This window comes from Molothrus ater, chromosome 4 (assembly GCF_012460135.2).
Source record: "Molothrus ater isolate BHLD 08-10-18 breed brown headed cowbird chromosome 4, BPBGC_Mater_1.1, whole genome shotgun sequence".
Lineage (NCBI taxonomy): Eukaryota > Metazoa > Chordata > Aves > Passeriformes > Icteridae > Molothrus > Molothrus ater.
Window position 1 is genome coordinate 64,078,514 of NC_050481.2, and position 23,491 is coordinate 64,102,004.

The 23,491-nt window shown below is 47.0% G+C and overlaps 1 protein-coding gene across 3 annotated transcripts in view; it reads left to right on the forward strand.

Moving 5' to 3' along the window:
- The first annotated feature begins 245 nt into the window (after nt 1-245).
- Nucleotides 246-23,491, forward strand: part of MXD4 (MAX dimerization protein 4) — a 39,687-nt gene continuing 16,441 nt past the window's right edge. The window contains exons 1-3 of one of the 3 annotated variants that reach the window (XM_036381843.2): nt 246-367; nt 888-1,056; nt 10,356-10,385. In XM_036381843.2, the coding sequence (XP_036237736.1) occupies nt 304-367; nt 888-1,056; nt 10,356-10,385 (263 nt within the window). In that variant the 5' untranslated portion in view covers nt 246-303. The remainder of the gene's footprint in view (nt 368-887; nt 1,057-10,355; nt 10,386-23,491) is intronic. The other 2 variants (XM_036381844.2, XM_036381846.2) reach the window with 2 other exon arrangements.

The following is a 23,491-nucleotide window of genomic DNA, read 5'->3' on the forward strand; positions in this document are numbered from 1 at the left end:
GGCCGGGCCACCACGTGCTGTTGCTAAGCTTCGGCTTCTAAATTGTTACTACAGGGGCAGCCAATGAGCGCGGTCGGCGGGGATCTGTCAACATCCCCTGCCCCGACGGGGGGGGGGCCTCTTGTCGCCGATTGGCCTGGCCACCTCCTTACGTCCCGCCTCGCACGCGTTCCCCTCTCGCCATTGGCTGCGCGGGCTGCCCGTCCCCTGTGTGTCAAATGTAGGTTGAGCGAGGTGCTTAAAACCGGGGGCTCGGGAGTCCCCGCGCGTGAACTCGGCGCGGGGGGCTCGGGACGGGCAGCCATGGAATTGAACTCCCTGTTAATCCTCCTGGAAGCGGCCGAGTACTTGGAGCGAAGAGACCGAGGTACAGGGCGCAGGCGGGCAGTCGGTCAGGCACCCGCAGGCGCTCCCAGCCGCTCTCGGCCTTTGTTGTGCGGCGGCCGGGCCGGGGCAGCGGCCCCGAGCCCGCACCTGCCCGGGGGGGACCCGGGCTGCGCCAGCGGCATCGCGCTGGGGGAGCATCGCTGCTCGGATCTTGGCTTTTTTAATATAAAACCCCCCAAGCAAAGCAGAAGGGGGTTGTTTGTGCCGCCCTGGATGGGGACGGTGCGTGTGGCAGCGCTCAGGATCCCTCTCGCCGCTCCGTGTGTGGCAGTCGGTGATTGTATGGCAGCTCCCCTCCCCCAGCGCAGCGTGACAAGGGTTTGCATGATCCGCCTCGTTTTTAATGTGCACTCCAATAATCCTCCTAATTTCGACACTTCGGTGTTGTTTTTTTTCCCTTTGGTTTACCGAGTTATGGGTTTTTTTGTCTCTCTTCTTTAAGAGATGCCAGAATAAAATCCAAACAAATCAACCGGAAAAAATTCTGTTCTTTACCCTAGCGTTCCTGCAAAGGAGGAAAAAATTGCATGGAAAAAATATATTGCCACTAATGCTGACTTTGTCCCTAGAAGCAGAACATGGCTATGCATCAGTGTTACCCTTCGATAGTGACTATTCCAGAAAGAAAACAAAGGCAGGCACCATGGCCAGAAAATCCCAGAATAACAGGTAATAGACGCACCGCTTTTTCAGAATGAATCGTCAGCTTTTCCAATGTGTCTAGCTTATGTGCAGTGCATACATTTATCAAAAATAATAACTAATCCAGTGTCTCAGTTTTCCCCATCCCGGTAGTCGCCATTTTTCCCCTGGATGGGCTTGGCTCTGTTTTGATCTCTCATATAAACACTGCCACGCGTACACCATCTCCTTAGTACTCACTGCACTTCAGACCCATCCGCCCTCATCGCTCCTTCTGCTCCGCGCTCGCCGACAGCGGCTTTTGCTGCAGACCTAAGCACCATAATCGCCACCCAGATTTCTCTTTGCATGGCACCTAATTTCCCCCCCGGCATTCATTTATGAACCGCAGGCAGCGAGCCGGCCGCCTCCCCCATGGCAGCCCGAGCAGATGCAGCCTCCGGTTGCGGCGGCGCTGGGCTCCGGGCCGGGAGCGTGTGCGGGGCGGCGGGGGGGGACACTCCGCCCGCTCTCCGGCCTCTCCGGGAGGTGCGGGCCGGGAAGGTGCCGGAGCGAGCTTGACCTGCCCGCGGGCTGTGCTGCAGCGCCGGCTCGCCAGCCCTTCCGCCCGGCCGGCGCACGCAGACGGGCCGGGGTGCGCGGCTCGGCGGTTGTTTGTCCGGCTGTCGCCGCGGTTCTGGTGCTGCCCCGCAGCCGCTACCTGCGCTGCGATGGCACGAGCCGAGCGCGGCTGCGCGCAGGCTCCGCAGCTTTGTTTGCTGCTCGGGCTGTGTACGTGCGGCAGGCTGGCTGTCTTACGGGGACGCTGCCGGCCCCTGCCCGGGAGCGAGCCCGGCCCTGGGCTCTGCCCGCTCTGCTCTGCTCCGCTCTGCTCCGCTCCTCCAGGGCTGCTCCGGAGAGGACCGAGGAGCGTGCCCTGCTGGGCCTGCTTCGTCCCGGGGCAGCGATGCTCTGCTCTGCATGGTCATGCTGGATGGTGGCTCCTGTAGAATAGCCTAAAATGAACTTGCTTTGCACGTGACTTGTTTTCCAAAGGAGCAGTGAGTCTCGGCGGGCCCGCTCTCGCTGCTCCGGCGGGCATCCTGCGGCCGGCTCGGATGGTGCTGGGGAGGTGCCCGGCAGGCGGCCAGGAGCTGCTCGTGGGACACCGGAGGTGCAAACCGAAATCAAAAGCTGACGAACTCCCTCCTTGAGCAAAAACACGAGCTGCTGAGCGCCCTGGTGGTGCCTGCTGCGGCCGAGCTGTGTGTCTCCAAGATTTCTGAGGGGGAGCAAATTGTGCCCCCGTGCCCCTGCTCCGAGCAAGGCAACCATTTTGGGGGCTGTTAATTGCAGTACTCCTACTTTGGTTTTAGTTTTAGTTGAATTCTTTGTCTCATCATGGAGCATGAGAAGACAGTCAGTTGATTTTAAAAGAGAAAGTCATCAGGAGTGGGAGGAGTGTCTTGTGTCCTGAGACACTTTGCTCCTTAAGATTTTTAATTATTTTCATATAAAGTATGTTCACTGCCTTTAAAAAAATTCAAAACACATTCCATAAGTTTTCCAGCTGTAAATTGCTCCTTGAGTCGTACAGATTTCTTGTGTGTCTCTTGCATTCAAGAAATCTGTGTTACTTACAGAGCTATTATTCCATCGTTTCTGTTCTTAGGGCTCTTGTCATCCGCTGCAAAATAGTTATTTGTCTGAATTGTAAGCTGCTTTCAGGAGTTTTTAGGAGAGGATTTGTAATCTATCAAATACAGCAGAATTAAAAGATTTCTGGTTACAAATTTGCTAGTGTTATTGAAGTGGAGGCACACACATCCACTTGCAGTTATCTTCCTGTTTTTTTTTCTGCCTGCAGATTTGTATTTATTTACCTGTTTAGCTTGTTGTTCTGATTCTCACTCCGTAGCAGTGACAACCTTCAAAAATGCCATCCTGCAATGTGTACATTTACTCACACTTTGTTTGCTTCTAGCTGCAGTGATGAGATGAGGGATGGGTCATGTGTGGGACAGGACAGGACAGTGCTTGTCAGGGAATGGTTTCCAGTGTGGACACGGCTGGGACAGTGGCTGATTTGGTTCAGCACGGGTACCAGGCTTGCTGGCCAGTGTGGGAAGCAGAGGGACATTGCTTTAATGCAGCTCCCTGCTCCTTCAGGGACAGAGGGGCAGCAGCAGGGCCCTGTGGGTACCTCTGCATTGTCCTTATGGGCTTTGTACCCACGCCCAGCAATCGCTGCTCACATTTCCCTGCACGCTTAGATTTGCAGGGGAGAAATTACTCCCGCATTTAAATATGCAGGGCAAAATACATGATGTACACCAGCATCACTGTTTTATTATTGTTTGGCGCTTAGAGGCTATAGGGGTCGAGCCCCAGACTAGAGTGGATTTTTGGAAACACAGTTAATTCTTCCTAAGCAACTCAAAGATTAACAGAGGGAGACGACTGGCCAAAGTTCAGAGGATCTGGAGTGGTCGTGGGCGATGTGAGACACCGAGCAGTGTTTGTCCATGTTGTTCCACTTTAACCATTTTCCAGACTCATTGGGTTTGGAGCATTAGATGCAGGGAGGCATCTGATTGCATACAGGGGATTGCATACATGTCTGAAATTCATGCCTTATTATTTAATTGTTTTTCTGGATTAAAAAGACATACTTAAGGTTGGAGGAGTAGGAAAGGAGCAGCTAACTGCACATTTCAGATCTGCAGGGGCATTGTTGTTTCCATTATCTATTTTTGTATCCTGCTGCTTGCAGCATCTGATCAGATTAAAAAGTGAGAGATGTATATATGCACATACATTGTTGTTTTTTTTTTCATGCCTTATGAGGTATACATATAGAAAAGCATGAAAAACATCTCCTTATTCTTGGAAAATCAGAAAAGAGGGGAGGAGGAGAAAAACTGTCAGATGTGAGGAAGCCTGGCGTGCTGCACTCTTCTTTGTTCTGTGTTTTCCCCCCTGTGTGCGTGCCTGTGGGGGGAAGAGCATACCCCGTGTGGCACAGGTGTGCTGGCCAGGCACTGCAGGCTGGGTGATGGGCAGGGATGGATTCCAGCTGCCCTGGGCTTCAGCAAGGGCACTGAGGGACCCCTCCTTGCCCTGCCGAGGTGCTGGTGATGTTCATGTAGGAAACTGTAGGATGAGACCTCCATCCCTTGTGGATGGCTGGCGAGCCCAGACCCGCAGGAGAAGGGGCAGGAGGCTGCCAGCCCTTCGGACAGGATGTCAGGTCTGGGCTAAAAGCTTGCTGGCCTCTTGACTGCAATTGAGTGAGAAGTGATTTTGGCAGGTTTTGATTTGTGCAGGGAAAAACACCAGCAGAATTACATTTAATTAGCCAAAATCTCTAAGCTTTCTGTCCACTGTAGGAATTTAACAGTTTTGCTTTGTCCACTGTTAGCTTTGAATCAAAATTGAAAGTGGTTGTTAGCAGTTTGTTGATAAACAATATCCTCGGTGTTATTGGTAGCAATCAGACACAGTTTTTAGCCATTTCTGTTTCACTTGCACATTCAAATGTCTTGATCTTACATGTTTTCTTCTCAGTTTCCTGTGATGTGCCCTTTCCCATGTCACACAAACCAAACTGCTTTGTTTTCTTTCTGGTTTGCTGTTCGTACCATGTCCTCAGCTGAGATTCAGACTTGTTTCCCCCCAATAATTTTGACCAAAATCCTCTGGCAAATGAAACTGGATTCTTGTTTTGCGAAGAGGACAGGAGATTAGAAAAAGCCACAATATTATCTTTTGCAGGGGGGTAAACCTGGGTCACATCTTGTTACAATAACACTTATCAGGTACTTGACTATAGTATAATAAATGTCTCCGCAGAGCAGTGGCTGTATGTAGTTCCTAAAGCAGTACCATGCAGTCTAATAATTCTTGTTAAGGTGTACTTAGAATTAAAAAAAGGCATAAAACAAAGAGCCGGATTTATTGCTGTTGTACCTTGGAAATGTTCATAGCAAATATTCAAAAGTCAAGCTTGGTTTTTGCTCTAAAGAAACAGATAGGTGACACATGTGTGATGTGCCGAGGAGGAATGCGACACAAATCTGAAATTTGGTGACGTTTGCTCACAAGGCAAAGCACTCTCACGAAGGAACAGGCAACCCTGCAGATAACTGGGCTTTCTTCTGCCCTGGCTGCAGTGACACTCACCAGGTGTTGGGTACCCTGAGCTGTGTGTGGGTTTGAGGTGTGTGTCTGCCCATGCACCAGGGAGCTCAGGCAGCTGCTTCGCCGTGAAAGGGTCAGAAATAAGGTAAAATGAAAAGCAAAATCTTAGTGTTAGATGCCAGTCTACTGAGGTCACAGTTAAATTTACTTTCAGAGAAAGGAATTGAATGTCGGTGATGCAGTGTGTTTGGCCTGTTAATTTAGGAGCTGGTTTATTGAAGGAGAGGGAGCAAAATAAATGCCGGGTTATAAATATATCTTCTGTGTCCATTAATTAATTAATATTTTTGCTCATATGTTATATAAATAGACATGTACTTCGTGCTGTGTTCTGGCAAAGGGTTATATGCAGAAAAAGATGAAAGCGGCATTTGGATTTTCAAATAAAAACAGAGCCTAATGTCCAAATTCCTCTGTTGATGTTGGCTCATGGTGAGGGTGAACCTGTGGCCCGCAGAGCGAGCCCCTTGCTCTCTGCAGATGTTTTTCTGTGCCCACACTAAGCAGCTTAGGGATTGGGGCCTGATTTTTGTTTTATTTTTCCTTACTTTTTTTTTTTTTTTTTTTTTTTTGTGAGAGGCCAGGAATAAAACACTGCAAAGCAGACTGTGCAGACACAGCTGAATTTTCACCTGGATTTCTGAATTCGATAGATCTTTCTCAGTTTGCCTTCCTGAAGCTAGGACAGCAATTGATATTGCCACATTTGGTTTCAAAATAATGCATTTTAGTCCCAATATAACAGACTTCACCAATGGACCTGTGCCCCCTGAGGAACTGCAGTAGGTCTGCAATGTTTGGAAGCTGCACTGCTTGTGCAGTTGAGGAAAACAAATTGCCACCGTATTAGAAGCACATTCAGACCTGGCCACTGCAAACATGTGGCAGCACCAACTTGAATATGATCCCAGAGCCAGAACTCTGCATCAAGGCTGTGCCAGTGTGCCTGGTTCCCAGATCCCAGCTGAATCTGCAAAACCGGTTAAATTTTGCTATGAGGAGAATGCAAAATTAATTTTTAGTGGATTAATTTGGTACAGGCTGTTTCTTTGACAGGCTGTAAGCAATGCATCCAGTTTGAAACAAATGGGAAAAAACCAACAACCCAGAAGCTATGAATAATAGGCAGAATATGTGTTTATGTTCAGGTTTATCTGTGCTTTGTGGAGTGAACTGTAGTATTTTCAGGTGCATTCCACAGCAGGTTAGGTATGTGGACAGGGAATTTCCTAGAATGAATCTGGATCCTTTCAATGAAAAGCTGCACAGCAGTCACATTCACACAAGGCTGCAGGTGTAAGCTTTGTGCTTTTACACACCTGCACTTTGGGGAGTGGGAACTGGATGCAGACACTTAAGGTGTAGCACCTTGTAAAGCTTCCTGTTCTGTTTGTTCTTACTTTTTTGTCCTGGACAAAAGGTGAAGTGCTTGCAGTGTAGTTCATGTGGCTGCATGACTTGAGGTGGAGTTGTATCCTGCACATGGGCTGTATCACACCCTGGCAGTCCTGCCTGCACCAGAAAGCCCTGGCACTGGTAAGGTGCTGCCACTGTTTCAAGCACTTGGTTAAGTACCCTGCTTTGCTCCCTACAGTGCTTTAAAGTGCTTTGGCAACTGGAAGTGTATTGGTGAGTCACGGTCTAGACCTGCTGCCATTAATACAGGGCAGTAAACAGCATTGCCATACATCCCTGCTTTTGTCAGGAGCTGCTGCCTTCCTGCTGAGCAGATGCCCTTCTGGTGGAGTGGATGGATGGATGGATGGATGGATGGATGGATGGATGGATGGATGGATGGATGGATGGATGGATGGATGGATGGATGGATGGATGGATGGAGGAGTAGGGAAGCTGTCTGAATACTGAAACAGGCTGTGCATCCTGCATACAGTGAAATCTCAGCCTAGCCTGCATGTGACCAGATCCTGCTGGCTCACCCATAAACTGGCAGCAGTGGAGGTGGAGGGGCCCTTGCCTTTTCTGTGTTAGTCTTGCAATCTCAGTTAGAATCTGTCCAAATTTCTTAGGTGTGTCTGCTGAATGTTGAATCAACCAAAAGCTGAAATCCAATACCTAGAATTGAGGAAAGGAAGGTGATAGACGGGGATGGCTCTGGGGACGTCTGTGAGAAGTAGCACAGCATCTTGCAGACCAATGGCTGCATTTGCTTGGTTCTTCCTTGTTCTTTCAAATCTTCTTTTGATAATGTCTTCACGAATAAAATTTATAGTCTGTGAACTGCTTGGCATTTGCTAAAGGGATATTAGAGCTGTCTCAGATCAACAGTGTAGTCTAAGCACCAGCATTCATTATCCCAAAATCTATGATTTTGCAGAGTTTTTTGTTGTTGGCTTTTTCCCTTTATTTTTGTCTGAACCTTTTGTTTTCCTCACTGCTACCCCCAACTTCCTCAAGCTTTTTGTGGAGATACAAACTCAGTGGAGTGAACCTAAGTTAGACACCAGAAGTCTTCCTTCTCTTGAAGCCATTTTTGAAAGGTTTGCAGACCATTTGCCTGCAAACCACAGTCGTATTTCTGTCTCTCTCTTATAAATACATATATACATATATCTTATTAGTTGTGACCTACATCTTATCTTTACTAAAGTAGTAAAAGACTCCATTTTGAAACAGGGTACTGGGTTGTGTGGAGACCAGTTCTTATGTTTTTTCCCCTCACTTTAGGTTGCATAAACAGCAGGAGATGGATATTCTTGCAATATACTGTGCTGCAGACAGTGAAGGAAATAAAACCCAGTATTTCAAGAGAGGTTCATGTCTTCTGAAAACAAACCCAACCAAAGAAATCCCTTCATGCTTTGTAATAGGGTATTCAACTTTCTCTGTAGATGGAGCAATTCTGAGGTAAATTGACTCTTGGGTTTGGTTCCTGCCTGGGGTCTGATAGTTGGTGCATTAGTTGGCTCCTGACACCTCCCAAAATGTGTGGCTGGTGCCCACGTTTGCAGACTGCAGGCGTTGCTGGGGCTTTTGTGTCCCCAAGAGCTCTGCCAAGAGGCTCATGGTCACTGCTGCTGGCTTTGGCAGCTGGCACACCCACGGCTGCGTGCTCCAGAGCTGCCCTGGCAGGATGTACCTCAGGAGAGTGCCAGGGTCCCCTCCATGTGCCACAGGTGTGCAGGACTGCCAGCTGCTCACAGCATCTTCTCTCAGCCCAGCAAAGTACTCCATGCAGGCAGAATTCCTTGGCCCGTGGTTCCCATGCAGTCCCTGTGTGTGCTCACCACAGCTGCTGGGAGCTGGCAGCTCAGAACGGGCCAGTTGGAGTGATTGTGTTCACCTTTGTGTCTAATTGCCAGAAATGTCAAGGAGTTCATGTCATAGGGATGAATCCAGGCCAGCCTATATTTCCTCTCTGGTTCCAAAGTTCCCTACAAACAGTGTCTTTGATGGTCCTGTTGAGGGTGTTTGGGGACAATGGTTCCCTACTGAACTTCTGTTCTGCATGTGTTTTCATAAACACTGGTGGATTTAGCGTGGTCTTTGTCAATTTTTGTGAACGTTGGTGTGGAGAAATGATTGTGGAGAAAGTCTGATCTCTGTGTAGAGAGTAGGAGTAGAATATAAAAACAAAATCATCTTAAGATAGCCAAATGACCAAGCCCACCTTGCGCTATTAATGTAGAACAGAAAATGTGTTTAACACTTGTGGTGTTGCTGCATTGGTTAGGAGCACTTAAATGGCATTGTAGAAATACACACACTACTTGATCATGGCTCACTTGATGCAACAAAAATACACGAGGAATTCATAGGCTTTTGAGAAAAAGATGTCAGGTAATGGTTGACATAATTGATGTCCTGGTACCAACAGTGGGATGCCTTCTGGTGAGAGAGGATTAGCATCAGTGCTGAACCTTGTATGCATTTCAGTTTTACCTGCAGAGGAGCAGTTCACTTGGTTCCTTGCAGGATCAGGAGCTGCACTGGCCTGAGATCAGCTGCTCGTGGGTTTGTTCACTGGATGTTTCTTGTGTGAGCTTTGCTTTCTATTTCCCTCTGTATGCCTGGAGTGATTTTCTGCCATCAGTCACGCCCAGGCACAGCATCAAGCAGCTCAGTGTGTGCAGGGAGAGCAGGACAGCTGGGCACCAGGCAGAATTGTGCAGGAGGGCTCCCTCGTCCCCTTGGGATGGCTCTGCTCCCTGGAGGGACCTTTGTGCACTTGCCCTGCACAAAGGCACCTCACTCTGCACCCGTGCCCAGCTGCAGGCTGGGGTTGCAGCAGGCTCCAGCAGAGCTGCTCTGACATAATCTGCCAGCCCTAAAAGCTGCCACCGCCTCTGCATCTTTTGATCCTGACGTGCTGGGCATGTTTTCAGTGGGACAAAACTGAAAGTACGGAAAATTGCTGGTTCTGAGGCAGCGACAGTAACTTCATTTTAGGAATGTTTTTAATCTGAGCTGTGTAAATAAATAAAACGAATATTTTTAGCTGAATCAGTTTAAAAAAAAATCCCCCAAGAATTTAGGGCTGCCTCCTAATGGCAAAGAAACCGAGGCATCAGTTGAAGAAATAAAAAAAAATCTTTAATCCAAGTAGATTGGAAAAGGATAACATGCTGCTGTGGTCAGTACAGGGACTATGATTTTTTTGGGTTTTATTTTCTCTTTGTAGACTGAGAAGAATTAAGAGGATTCCTCTTTTGTTGCCATTAAGATGTCAACAACAACAGCAGTGATTAGCTGCTGATTTTTCTTTCTGCTTTTCCATGGGCTTGAAAGCTGGCTTTTTGGGTGCTTTTTGCTCTTGCCTGTTACCATTTAGATCTTCGAACACTTTCTACCCCCTCATAATTTTTCTTCACTGATAAAAATCTCGTGGGCTGTTTTTATTACTAACCTGCTCAGTTTTTAATGTTCATTTCTGTCTCTGAATGTATAGAACACTAATAAATGCAAATATATTATAATTCCCCCCAAACCTTCAGTTTACTCATGGAAATTAAGTTGATACCCTGAAGAATCTAAAAGTGAACTAATTTAAAAGAAAAGCTGTTTCATAATCCATGTTAAATACGTATTTTAGAGAACTCTTTTGCAATTTATGCAGGTATTGTCTTTAAAATATTATAAATCTTGGTTTATTTATCCTTTCTCTAATATTTCTTTTCTCTTTTTAATAGGTCATCACACAACGAACTAGAAAAACATAGGTAAGTCTTGAAAAAAGATAATTAAAAGATGTATGGCTGACATTTGAATTACTGTGTTTATTGAAGAACATTTTGTTGAAATTATTTTGATTCAGCAGTGAATAATTTATTAAGTTGGTTTTGGTTTTTTTATCAACTTAAATCTAATAATTGTAGTATTATTTGGCTTTTTTTTCCCCCCCTGTTGTCTGGTATGCTCTTTTTGAAACATCCCTAATAGTTAGCTTTGGACTGATTAATGCTGTAACTGGTTAACCGAATTGTTACTAACAAAGAATCTGATTGCAGCAACTGTTTGCTAGAGGTGTTAAATGCTGTAAGTACAAAGTATTTTTGTGATTAAGGTGAATGATTTTCGGGAACAATGTGTCACACAGGGTTATTTTATGTTTCTTTTAAAGTATGCCTAAAGTGCAGTTAATTTTCATCTTGCATGTCAGTACCTAGAGATCAGTTTTTCCCTTCCGTCCGTTTCCTTGCCTGGTGCGTGTCCTGTCCGGAGAGCTGAGTGTGAGCTGGGGCAGGAGCGGGCACTGCCTGAGCCGAGCCTGCTCCGGCCAATGCAGCGCCGGGAAAAGCCGGGCTTAGCCAGGAGAGAGCTTAGAGCAGTGCGTGGTGCGGAGCTCTGCTTTGCCCCGTTCCGGAGGAGCGTTCATTCAGGGGGTGTTGTACTGTGCCAGGGTGTGTGTGCAGCTGGGCCCTGGGCTGCGGGAGGGCTCCGGGAGCATCGCTCCGAGAGACACAGAGGGACACCGCGGCCGTGCTGGCTCTGCCTGTCCGAGGGGACACGGGGAGACACCGCGGCCGTGCTGGCTCTGCCTGTCCAAGGGGACACAGAGGGACACCGCGGCCGTGCTGGCTCTGCCTGTCCGAGGGGCACCGGGAGACACCGCGGCCGTGCTGGCTCTGCCTGTCCGAGGGGATGCGGAGAGACACCGCGGCCGTGCTGGCTCTGCCTGTCCGAGGGGACACAGAGAGACACCGCGGCCGTGCTGGCTCTGCCTGTCTGAGGGGACACAGAGGGACACCGCGGCCGTGCTGGCTCTGCCTGTCCGAGGGGATGCGGAGAGACACCGCGGCCGTGCTGGCTCTGCCTGTCCGAGGGACACAGAGAGACACCGCGGCCGTGCTGGCTCTGCCTGTCCGAGGGGCACCGGGAGACACCGCGGCCGTGCTGGCTCTGCCTGTCTGAGGGGACACGGGGAGACACCGCGGCTGTGCTGGCTCTGCCTGTCTGAGGGGACACAGAGAGACACCGCGGCCGTGCTGGCTCTGCCTGTCCGAGGGGATGCGGAGAGACACCGCGGCCGTGCTGGCTCTGCCTGTCCAAGGGGACACAGAGAGACACCGCGGCCGTGCTGGCTCTGCCTGTCTGAGGGGACACAGAGGGACACCGCGGCCGTGCTGGCTCTGCCTGTCTGAGGGGACACAGAGGGACACCGCGGCCGTGCTGGCTCTGCCTGTCCGAGGGGCACCGGGAGACACCGCGGCCGTGCTGGCTCTGCCTGTCCGAGGGGACACAGAGGGACACCGCGGCTGTGCTGGCTCTGCCTGTCCGAGGGGACACAGAGGGACACCGCGGCCGTGCTGGCTCTGCCTGTCTGAGGGGACACAGAGGGACACCGCGGCCGTGCTGGCTCTGCCTGTCCGAGGGGACACAGAGGGACACCACAGTCATGCTCGCTCTGCCTCTCGCTCCCGCTGTGGCACCCTCACTGCGGGGCCTCTGCCTTTCACTCACCATTCAGGCAACAGGATAAACGCCCGTTCGGGTGGTTTTTGTTCTTTTTTTGTGTGTTGCTTGTGGTCATTCGAGTTTCATGAATCCAGTAAAAGCGAGGGGGGTGTATGTGGATATGATTTAAACCTGTTTGCTCCTAAATACCTCAAACGTGGTTGATGGCACAACAAGATTGAACTTGTGGGGTTTTTTTGTGTGTTGTTCTGTGGTTGCAGTTGTGTAGGAGCTAGACCATCACTTCCCTTGCATGCTTACATGCTTTCCTGTAGTTCAATTGCAATATGAGTAAACTATAGCTGTGCCTAATAGGCACGTGGTCATCCTAGTGATGAGAGGAACTGGAGAAGGCTCAAGCTCACAAACACAAGCCTGGGCAGTAGAATGCAGTGCACTGGCTAAGGCAGTGACATCGTCAGGGCAGAAGTTCTGCTGATAGAGTCTTCAGGGAAATAACTGCATGTAAAATTCTGTCCTTTGGTCACACTTCTTAAAAGAAAAAAAAATTGCCCCCAACTATGATTGTTTCTCATTCTGTTCAGTTTCTTCCTCTCCTCCTTCTTCATCATTAAGAATTTACTTTTATCTGCATATTCCTTTTCTTTTTCCTTCAGTTATTTTCCTCTTCTTCCTTTTGCTCTGCCTTAACGTGTTTAAGCAGCACAGTAAATGAGGCACAGCAGCATTTGCAGCAGATGCAGGGCCAGAAGGAGAATCTATTAATTGTTCAATCACTGATCTCACTTTCAGTTCTGTGTTGTATCTTTGTAGTAGATGGACCATATAGTACTTGCCTCGCTACCTTTTCTTTCTTTGCCATCTCAAGGTCAAAATAGGTAAACTGCACAGTATGTCTTGTGATTATACAACTAATGTTTCTAACTGCTGCTGCTTGCTGTGCCTCCTGCAGCTAAACTATACTTGAAGCCAGATTTTTATTCTTCCTGGTGAGAACCTGCAAATTAGTGCAAGATCCTTGTATGTGCAAATGGGTGCTCACAAAAGCAGATGAGGTGTGTACAGTTCTAGCTGCCTGGTGTATTGGTGTGAAGGACTCCTGCAATTTCTATTTTCTTCTTTTTAACAACCCCCTCCTCCAGCACTGTGGGTGTATGAGCAGATAATACCGATCATAGTGTTTTTCACTCTGTTTAACTAAAATTACATTAAGATCTATGAAGTGTCTTGCACGCTTTAATGGAAGATTCACAGCCGTGGTGTCTCCCTGCAGCAGAGCCTGCCTTCCCCCTCCAGTGCAGCCCTGCCCTGCCAGCTGGGAAGCCCTGGATGTTGATTTTGGAGGTGTCTCCTTTCCAGGACCAGTGCCTTGACTCAGCACTGCCATGATGCTGCTCTGGCAAGGCACACTGGATTATCTCACAGCAGCCTGTCAAGGAGGAGGAGAGGATGTCCTCCTCCCTGCCCAGTCCCTCACGTGGTGTCTGAGGCTGCCCTTCGTGCTGGAGGGCAGGGAAATGGCTTCCTCATGTACACAACTCTCCTGTCCTGCTTCAGCATGGCCAGAGATGCTGGTGACTGGAAAGCCATGGCAGCCATTCATGTACATGCTGCTGTTTTGGGTTCTGCACTGCTGTTGCACATCAGAGGTCTTATCTCTGGTTTCAATGTTGGTGGGAATGGCAGTGGCTGACCTCTGTGTGTGCTGGCTTGGCCATTTGGCTCTACCACTTTATTTTGTGTTTGGTACTGCTGGGTCTCTTTTCTGTGTGCTCTTGAGGGGGTGCTCAGAGGAAGACAAAAGCAGAAATGTAATTGCAAGAAAAAAATTTCATTATATGATAGAATTCAGATTACGTTTATGGTAAAATGTTTCTCAGTGATTCATACATTAAATTCCTTTTTCTCTGCTTTATGTTCCCCTAGAATGCCCTGCTCAGAACTTTAGTGTGGGTTTGTTACAGGGAAACTCTGTAAGGACTCGTCCCTCTAATGGCAGTCTCATTTTGGTCCTGTGCATTTAAGGTGTGCATCTTGGAGCCATGAAACAGGAAAACCCCTAAATAAAGAGCAGGAAGGCAAGAAATCCTCTATCCTAGGGACAGCTGAGGTCCTAGAAGATATAATAATTACAGACAGGTTAGTCAGAGTGGCACTTGGATGTAACTAGCTCCTAATGACAAACGTGTATATTCATGTAGGTATTTTTTGCTGTTTCCAGCCAGACCATTAGGTCTGTAGGCTTTCACAGAGCAATATAAGTAATAAGTAAATTAATAATTGTGACTTTTTGCAAGGAAATTTTTAAATCGACCTGACAGCTGTATAGAGGAATTCAGCTTTCATAGAGTAAAAAAAACACCTAAGAATTCGTAAGAGACTTAAGCTTCTTTAGAAGACAAAGCATAATCTCATTTATTTGCATCAATTTATACTAGTTCTACATTAGAAGGTAAAAGCCAAGGTGTATGCCCTGTAGACTGTGCTGAGATCTCCACACTGCTCTGTGAAGGCAGGGAGAACCTGCCCTTGGCTGTTCACTGTGGTCTTCTCCCCAGCTTGTGCAGGGCAGTGCAGGAAAGAGACACCTCCAGTGAAAGCACATGGAGCCCTGACAGAGGATACTGGGATCAACCCATCAGGACTTCCTTGGTGCCATTCACTCCTGCCTGGCCATGAGGAGCTCTGCTGCAGGAAGGGTTCAAGGTCTTGCCCTTCCCCTGGAAAAGTCTTTGGAAACAGCTCATTAAAGTTGATGATTTTAAAGAACAGCTTTTAAGAATTAGAGAGGAAATGAATAAGCGTACCTCAAAATCAGCAAGCCACCTGCTGCCTTCCCCAGACTGGCACCATATGAGCTGAGGAAGTGCTGTGTGACCCTGGTATGGCTTGATCTAGGTCCCACGTCCTCAGGCTTAGATTTGACAAAAGCAGGTGAGCTGAGCCAGATGGAGGTAAAAACCAGGCATTGCTGTTCAAGCTGAGACTGCTGTGGAGCTGGCCTGGATCAACTGAGTGAGACAACCCTGAACTTTCAGATGTGCAAGAAGAGAATGGGGAATACATGAGACACAGTGATTTGCAAAACCTTAAAGATGGAAAAAGCCCCAAACCTTTCTTTCTTCCCAAAGGAGCTTAATGTATGTGTTGTGTAGAGTGCTGACTGGGGGAGACTGAAAGTGTTCCCTTGTGCACAGAAGGTAATACTGATGCAATTTTTGTGCAGTCCTTAAGGCTAAAATCTTGCCAGAACAAAGTTTCTATATTGCATCATTGTGTACATGAATGGGTATCCCTACAGAAACACAGGCTTTGATAAGCAATATATATTTTGATGGGAGCATTAATATGTACAACATTAGCTGATACAGAAAACAGAGCAGGTGCCTCTGAAGTTAAGTCCTGATAGATGGTTTTCTCATGGAGGAGTTGCACATTCAAGAGCACAGTTATATTCATTGGTACATCAGTGTCACCCACCAGAGCTGCTTGGTGTTTGAAGTTTATATAAGCTGAGAGAATGCCTAGATGGAAGTCCTGAAATCTTCTCTGTGGCTCTTCACGTTAGTAAACTGTAGGGTTAATGAAAAGCATGTGATTGCCAGTTGGTGATACACTTGGAAGTTTTGAAACAGAACTGAAAGGTCATTGAAATAATAGCGTACCAAAACAATGCTTAATGTTTATTTTTATTATGGGCTGCCTTTTCAAAATCACAAATTACCATTGTGGTTAGCAGTGTTATGCAGCATAAAGCTGTAACTGCATTGATCCATCATGCTGTGGTGCCACCACTAACTGAGGAAACCCCTGAACTGGTGCTGGAGGTACAGTCCTTCCAGGGAAGGATCACCCAGTGTCTTACTGCTGTGCTTCCACCAGGAATTTAACCCAGCCCTGGCTGCACACTGGTGCTCCTGGGTCCTGCTTCCTGCCAGCACAGCAGGAGGGGAGAAGCTTCCTCCTTTGGCCAGGTCACCGTCCTGAGGCAGCTCACTGTCACAGGCACACCCTGATGTGTCACAGGGAGAGGGTGGGATGGCTTCTTTGAGTGACAATGTTAATTTACAGTGTTAATTTACAGTACAGAGCAGTTACAGTTCACTTCTCTGTCAGTTTAATGCTTTTCTTAAGCATCCAGTTTTGGCTGCTGTTTCCTGGAAAGTGCTGTGCTGGATGGGTCTAACTGACCTGGGAAAGATCTCATTGTTATAATGGGTCTATAAAAATTGCTACCATTTCTAGGAACTGTCCAGATTGTACATAAACCATTCAGATAATGTGGCTGCTGTGTTAGTGGTGGGAGCCACATTGTCTTGCTAGCAGAATTGAACCTCTGTACTAGGTCTTTCTGCTGGTTTTCTTGTCAAGAAAAGAGCTTTTTTTACACCTTCTGGTTGGTGTGAAGTGGTTTATTACAATCCCAGTGAATTGCAATAAACATACCTTTGCACTCCTTAAGCAAGGTAATGTCTTGGGAGTGTGATTTGACTTTTGTGAGCTGAAAGCCACCCTGGTTTGGGCATCTGCTCCCCCTCCCCAGCTATGACTACTTCTCTGAGGGTTCCAGCTGTAGTGAGCAGGTGACTGGCATTGCCTCAGCCAGTGCAAGGCTGAATGTCAGCTTAAAGCCCCTCTTACCAGGTGTTAAAAATCTCTGTAATAATATTTTTTGCAGAGCTTGTTTAGCAAAGTCTATAAAGAACTGGACCTGCAGAACTGAGATTTAATCCTGTGCTTTTGCTGAAGCAACCCATGCTTCTGAGTCTGACAGATCTGTGGAATTAAAGAAATTGGAAGGTTTAAAGCTTTGTACTTAAATGCTGTTCTTTCCTCACTGTTGCCCCATCTCTGGGCAGTCAGCAAGTGTCTGGACCTGTGACTTGTCCTGCAGTACCTGCTGCAGTAGCTGCTGTGGATACTTATGCACTGAACTGTTGTCTTTTCAGTGCACAGAGCAGCTCACCTGATGATGCACTCCCAACAAATGTGTCTTCCTACCTACACTGCTAATTTGGACAGGAGGAATATATTAAGCAGACAAAGCTTGAAAATTAATCTGCTCAGGAAGTTATATTACAGGTATCAGAGATGTACACATACTCATGATTTGGACAAAGCTGCTATTTTGCAATGAAAGATGGGACTAAAATACAGTTTGGACTCAATTATTATGTCCTTTTTCCTGCTGAAGTCAGCTTTGGACTGTGGAGCATGAGTGGAGTCCTGGGTCTGGGCTCCAGAAAGCTCTGTGCTTCCTGGCCAGCCAAGCAGCCAGCAGGGAGCAGATGGGTGAGAAACCAAGTGCATGCATTTTTTTCCACTTGAATTTGTTCATCCCTCTCTTCAAACATAAGTCCATTGTGTGTCAGCCTCTAATGGACTGTCTAGAAGGTGGTTTCTGTTTTCAGCATCTGCTAATTGACCTGGCTAGTTCTCATCCAGCATGGTAGAGAAAGTGGGCTGGACTTGTACAAAGTAGAGATGGATGGGCCAGACTTTCTGGTACTTTCAGGACAGTTAGGTGCTGATTGCCTGCATATAGGGCAAGAGAGGCCTGATGGTGGCTGCTCTCCTGATTGGAGGAGAAAAAAAAAAGTTGAATTAGGTATTTTGAAAAAGAGGGGTTTTTTAAGCTTGCTTAGCTACATCTGGACAAGTGAGCTGGAATTTGTTTTTTGTTTTTTTTAAAGGTATTTAGGCAGCTAATGGACTTTAAGAAGCTGGCCTCTGAAATGAGTCTTACATAATGCAGTGGAATCCTTGGCTGAATCCCAGCCAGTCAGGTCTGTGGAAGCCCACAGACCAATATACAGAAGTGGTACCTGCTGTGGTTTGAAGAAGCAGCAAATGTGCCTGAAAGTCAGCAGTGCAGCTCCAGCTCTTTGAGGCAAGGTTGGCTCTGCACTCAGGATTCACACCAGATCTGCAGGAGCCTGGCTTTCTTTCTCCCAAGTATGTCACGAGCATTCACTGAGTCCCAGTGCCCTTGCTTTGAGTAGACAAAAAGGAATCAACCTCAGCTGGAGGAGGTGGCTGTGTTCTGTGAGTTGCTTGTCCTGTCCCTTCCTCTCCCTGCCTCCATGCTGTATTGGCATCTGTAGCTCTATTTTTAGCACTCCTTTCCCTGGAGTGACTACCTCACTTGGGTATTGGATATACCATGGCCTGGTCCCAAATTCAAAATGTCTCTTTCTGAATGGAACGGTGTGTACTGCCCTGCTGTAGCTCATGCTCCTTTTCCCTCGTGGTCTCTGTCAGCAGACACTTGTGCTTAGATTTACTGCACAGAATTCCTTTGCAGGTCAAGTAGTTTTTAATCTGTGTTTTTTCCCCTTGGTACACTGGCAGACTGTGGGCCCAACTCTGCCTCATGCCCAGGGAATTTCAGTAGGAGTTGTGCCTGCCTGCAGGCTGAACCCTGCATCACATCCAGGCAGCTGCAGAGGATGCAGAAAGGTTCCAGAAACTGTACTGAGCATGAGCATTTAAACAGCAGATTATAAATGTGAAAAAGCATAATGCTGTTCCTTCACAGAAGTTTAATTTGGGCCTTTTTTAGAAAAACAAAACCAAAACCAACTCCTCCCCTGCCCCATCCCCTTCCTTGTGCATGGGATCCAGTTAAAAACTGACTCCTCTTGTCCTAAAGAACTGTGCAATCCCCAAGAATGGATAAGATATTCCTTCTACCCACCCCTCCCTATGTTTGGAAGGAGAGAGGTGTTTTGGGACTTTGATAGAGTGCTGCCTTTTGAGATGGAAATGCATATGCTGAGCTATGTACATCCTTCTAGGCTACAGCAGAGTGACAGAACTTGTCAAAGGATGTCAATTGGCTAATATTATTGTTTAATGCTAGTTTATGTTACACAAGCTTTTTTCTACATAAATTAGCGTGACTAATTTTGTAGCGCGTGGAGATTGGCACAGCCGACACAGCAGAGGTGTGGGCTTGGATGTATGTACATGAGGTCATGTTGCAATGCTTCTGACTTGAAAAACTAATAACTCTGGTTGCAGGCTACATGCCCTACATGAAGAAAGCCTTTATTAGGTTCTACCTTATTGCAACAAAGCAGATTTGTGTAACAGTCAAAGACTACATCTGAAGGTGGAAAAGTGCCTGTAAAAGGCTGGAGTTGTAGTGGTGAGTCCTCTTCTCCCAGCTGCCTCCTTGGGACTGATGCCTAACAGATTTATCTGCTTTTCTTTCCTTGATGGTTCAGTTTGGGTAACTAAATGAAGATACAAGGTGCTAAATAAGGGGCCTGCCTGGCATGTAATTGCTGTCAGGACTCAGCAGCTCCTATTGAAGTTAGGAATACCAGCAGTGTTTGCAAATACCAGCTGCACAGACACTCTGTGTCTTACATAGCACATTAGCTGGTATTTACAAAACATAAAGGTAGCAAACCCTGTAATTCCCCAAGAAAGCTGACTTAATCCCGATTGGTAAGTGCTGTTGTGTTGACTGCTGCAATGAACAACATGGGTGGAGCAAATAATTTCTGCTAGGGAAATTTGGGAGCTTGTTGTGTATGTTTGCTAGAAGCAGTTATTGGGTGTAGGTGCTAAGAGGTGTTTTAAATAGACTGTTGGGTGTCTTGGTTCCCACTGTCTGACTTTACATACTCACATGGCAAGTGAGTCCAAACTTCTGGCGCTTCCTTCCATTGCCAGATAACCTCAGGACACTGCACTTAAGAAATCTGAGCTCAATTTTGCAGGGTAGAAAGAAGGAAGGAGAGTTTTGAAAGGTGTTCCATACCTTATCATCCCCAGATGGATCATTTTCAGATTCTGCTCAGCTGCACCTTATCAGGCTCAGAGACAACTAGTTTTATACTGTTCAATGGAAAGGGAAATAGGTTGGAAATTAAATTATAAACAAGGCACTACTGGTGTTGTGGCAAGCTGTATCTAAACTTGGAGGCAGGACTGTCAGATATCTTCAAGTCTCCACTGTCCCTTGATGTCAGATTTTTTCTTTTTTGTTTGGGGGAGGGGTGGCAGCAGAAATAGGTGTTATTCAGCTTTTAATTCACCTGAAAGTAAAAGTACCCATTGCAGCCTTGGAAGTGACCATCTTTAATTACAGTCAGTGCATTTAATCCCTCCCCTAAATTTGTTTATACATACACCTCACTGTCTTCCATTCACCTCTAATTACAAGGTTTAAATGAGGGAGTTGGAGACATACAGCAAGACATTTGGGGACATGTGTTCTTAATTACTTCAGTGTGATTTCTTTTCTTCTCTCCTTTGTTGTTCTCACTTGGGGTCTGAACCAGCCTTCAGCTGGCTGGAACAGGCACCCTGCTGTTGTCCCAGGGCACCTCAGCTGTCTCACTGGAACACATCTCAAGTATCTGCACTTGCTGGTAAAAGCAACACCCACCACTTCCTTCCCCAATCAAGTCAATTCACTTGTGCACGCTCAAGCTGCCATCATTAGCTGCTCCCTCTAAGATGGCCACGAGGCTTTGGTAGGTGCATGTGCCGAGGAAGTAATAGCAGAAGCAAAAATGAAAGTAACACATAGCACTAAATATCTCTTTCTGATAGTTTCCTGATCAGAGCTTAAAACTTCCTACCACTGTGAAGGAGCAAGTAATTGTTTAGATGCTGAACTGGAGACAGAGTTGCCTTAGCTCTGATGAGGTTTTAAAACTGGTGTAAATTGCTGTTGTTTCTTTTGGTGCCTTGTGCATGTGGAACGTGGAGTCCCTACAGCATTTGTCAGGCTGCTTAAACTGAATACTTGGTATTTGGATATTGAGGTTCAAGAGACAATAAAACCACAGTCACAGGTATCCAGTATTGCAAATATTAATGCTTCACACTCATTTAAGTTGATGCAGGAAAAGGCTGCTTAATTCTGGCTGTCTGCTATCCCTAGGCCTTGTGCTCAGTGTGTGACAGCAATGCATGTTTTTAATTTAGCTAAAATAATTCAACTTGACTTGCCTCTCCTTTAATTTGGCATCATACCGTGGTATTAAAAAAAACCCCAAACTTGAACACATTTCTCCCCTCATTTGACACACGTACAAAATAACTAGGTCTATAGGGAGGTTTAAAATTAGGCAGAAAAAGCTCACTAGGCCCAGTAGTGTGCTCTCTTGGCTTAGTGCTGTGCTGCAGCTCAACTTCTCTAGGCTTATTTAAGCATTGTAGTCTCCCCCACACTTTTTTTTTTAAGATCCTTCCTGTTGGCAGCTGTCCTGAGACACGATGTTCTTGCTTAGCATTTTGATGTGGGGAAACAGTCTGATAATTAAAGCCGGTTTCAAGCCATGAGCTGATTTGTAAGCAGTGACTTGCTCTGGGGTGTTGTCAGTCGATAAACGTGTAGCTCATGTGCACAGAGCTGAGCTGCACCTTGGTCCTGGAGCCCCATGTGAGAGGGACTTGCAGCTCCCAGGAGCCACTTCTGGGGGAGGCAGACTGCATCCTCTCCAGCCACCTGGTGGTGAATGGTTAATTTGTGAAAAATCATCACTATCATCCTGTTCCCCTCTGCGTGTAAACCCAGTGCAAACCTGTTGTTGCTACACAGCTTTTCTTTGTTTAAATGAGTGTAATTCTCTTTAACCCACTCTACAGTCCTTGACAAATTCCTTCCAAGAGTACTGTGAAAGGTGGCAAAGGCCAACACACCTGTTGCAGGTCTGCAGACTCACACCATGGCTTTGGATGTGCTGTGCCAATTTGCTTTATGGTGCTCCACTGCCAGGGAGGGCCAAAGTTTTACTGCTGCACGTCCTGACCCACTGCTGGGGCTCCATGGGCAGCGTGTGAGTACGTGTGTGCCTCCATGTCACGTCAAGTGGGAATTACAACTGCTTGATCCTGTAATGGCATGATCTCGTGGCAGCACTTTCCTTATCTAATTGGGTCTGACACTATTCTGAGGTAGCAGACAAACTTGAGTCTCCCTGCAGTGTAATCTAAGAAACTTGAGTGCCAGTAAGACAGATGGGTTTGAGAGGTCTAATTTAGGAGGACTACTAAATTGCAATGTGCACATTTTAATGTGCAAAACAAATGGGTGGCTGGCTGAACGAAGTATTAAATAGGTTTATTAAAAGCATGGCTGACTAGTTTTTTGTGGACTCTGTTTTCAGTATGTATGATGATATTTCCATCACTCATGTATTTCTCTACAAGGCACTGTTGTTCATCTGCCTGGATTAGGTTGGTACTGTGTGTTGCTGAGCTCGTGGTGCCAGGTGACACCTCCCTTGCCATTGCTTAAAAGTGTTAGAGGGGTAAATGTTAAAGACAATCAGTAGGTAACAGGGCTAAAAATAGAAGACACCTGAAAAAGAAATTCCTTTTCTATAGTTCTAAGAATTGTTCCTATTTGTCTGATGTTGACTTTGAAGGTTTAAAATACAGAAAACTGTTCTTTATAGATGAGCACAACCTAAAGGCTGAAATGCTAAAATATAGGTTGGAATCTCCTTTTTTTCCTTTTTTTGCAGAAGAAAAGAAATCCATACAAGGGCAAAAACATACTGCAATGGGTTTCAGCTGTTTGCATAACGTTTGATTTCTGTTGCCTCACATTCTTGCAAGGTCAGAGATTTATTGCCTATGGTCAAAGGATGTAGAATCTCATACATGTAAATTTATGATGAATACCATCCAGGAAAGACAAATGATATCCAGCTGCCACTACTTTTGCTTGTGATGCTTTTGAGAATCCCTGTATAGCTTGTAAATTCCTGTTGACATTTCACATGAAGTACATCTCAGATTTCTGTGTGTTGCTGTTAGTTATTGCCGAGACACAAGAACAATGAAGGGCTTTTAAACCTTTCATGGCTGCTCTTCAGATAAGAGCAGCTTAAGACAGCGCGATGGCTGAAGCATGGGGAAAGCTGTGAGGAAAAACCTGCCTGCAGGGATGAGTCTAGATAAAAACAAGGAGAGGAGAGGAGAGGAGAGTGGTCAGATGATGGTCCTGCAGCTCTTAGTGCTGCAGGGGCTAAGGCTCTGGTTCCCCAGTGGGTAAAACAGGTACCAGTGAGAGCTGCTGGTGTTCCCCTTGCACTGGAGTCCTTGCTGAGGTGCTCCTGCCTGTGCTTGCCTTGCCCAAGGGCTCCTCTGAGCCCCTCCTGGCTGCTGGCTGGGCCTGGGGGCGGTGCAGGGGACGTGGGTGAGCGTGCACCATCGTGTGACACATCCCTGTCGCACCTCGCACGCCTCAGACAGCTCCTGCTCACTTTGCAGGCAGGGGAGCTCCAGTGGGAGAAGGTTGAGGAGCAGTGCAGCAACAGGCACTAACTGTGCCACTGGGCTTTTGTTTCTTCTGGTGGCCAAAGTCAGATGTGACTGTGGGACATGCATCAGTCTGTGTGCTTCTGCTGCTGGGTGGGTTCCTGAAGGGACAGCCCTGTGG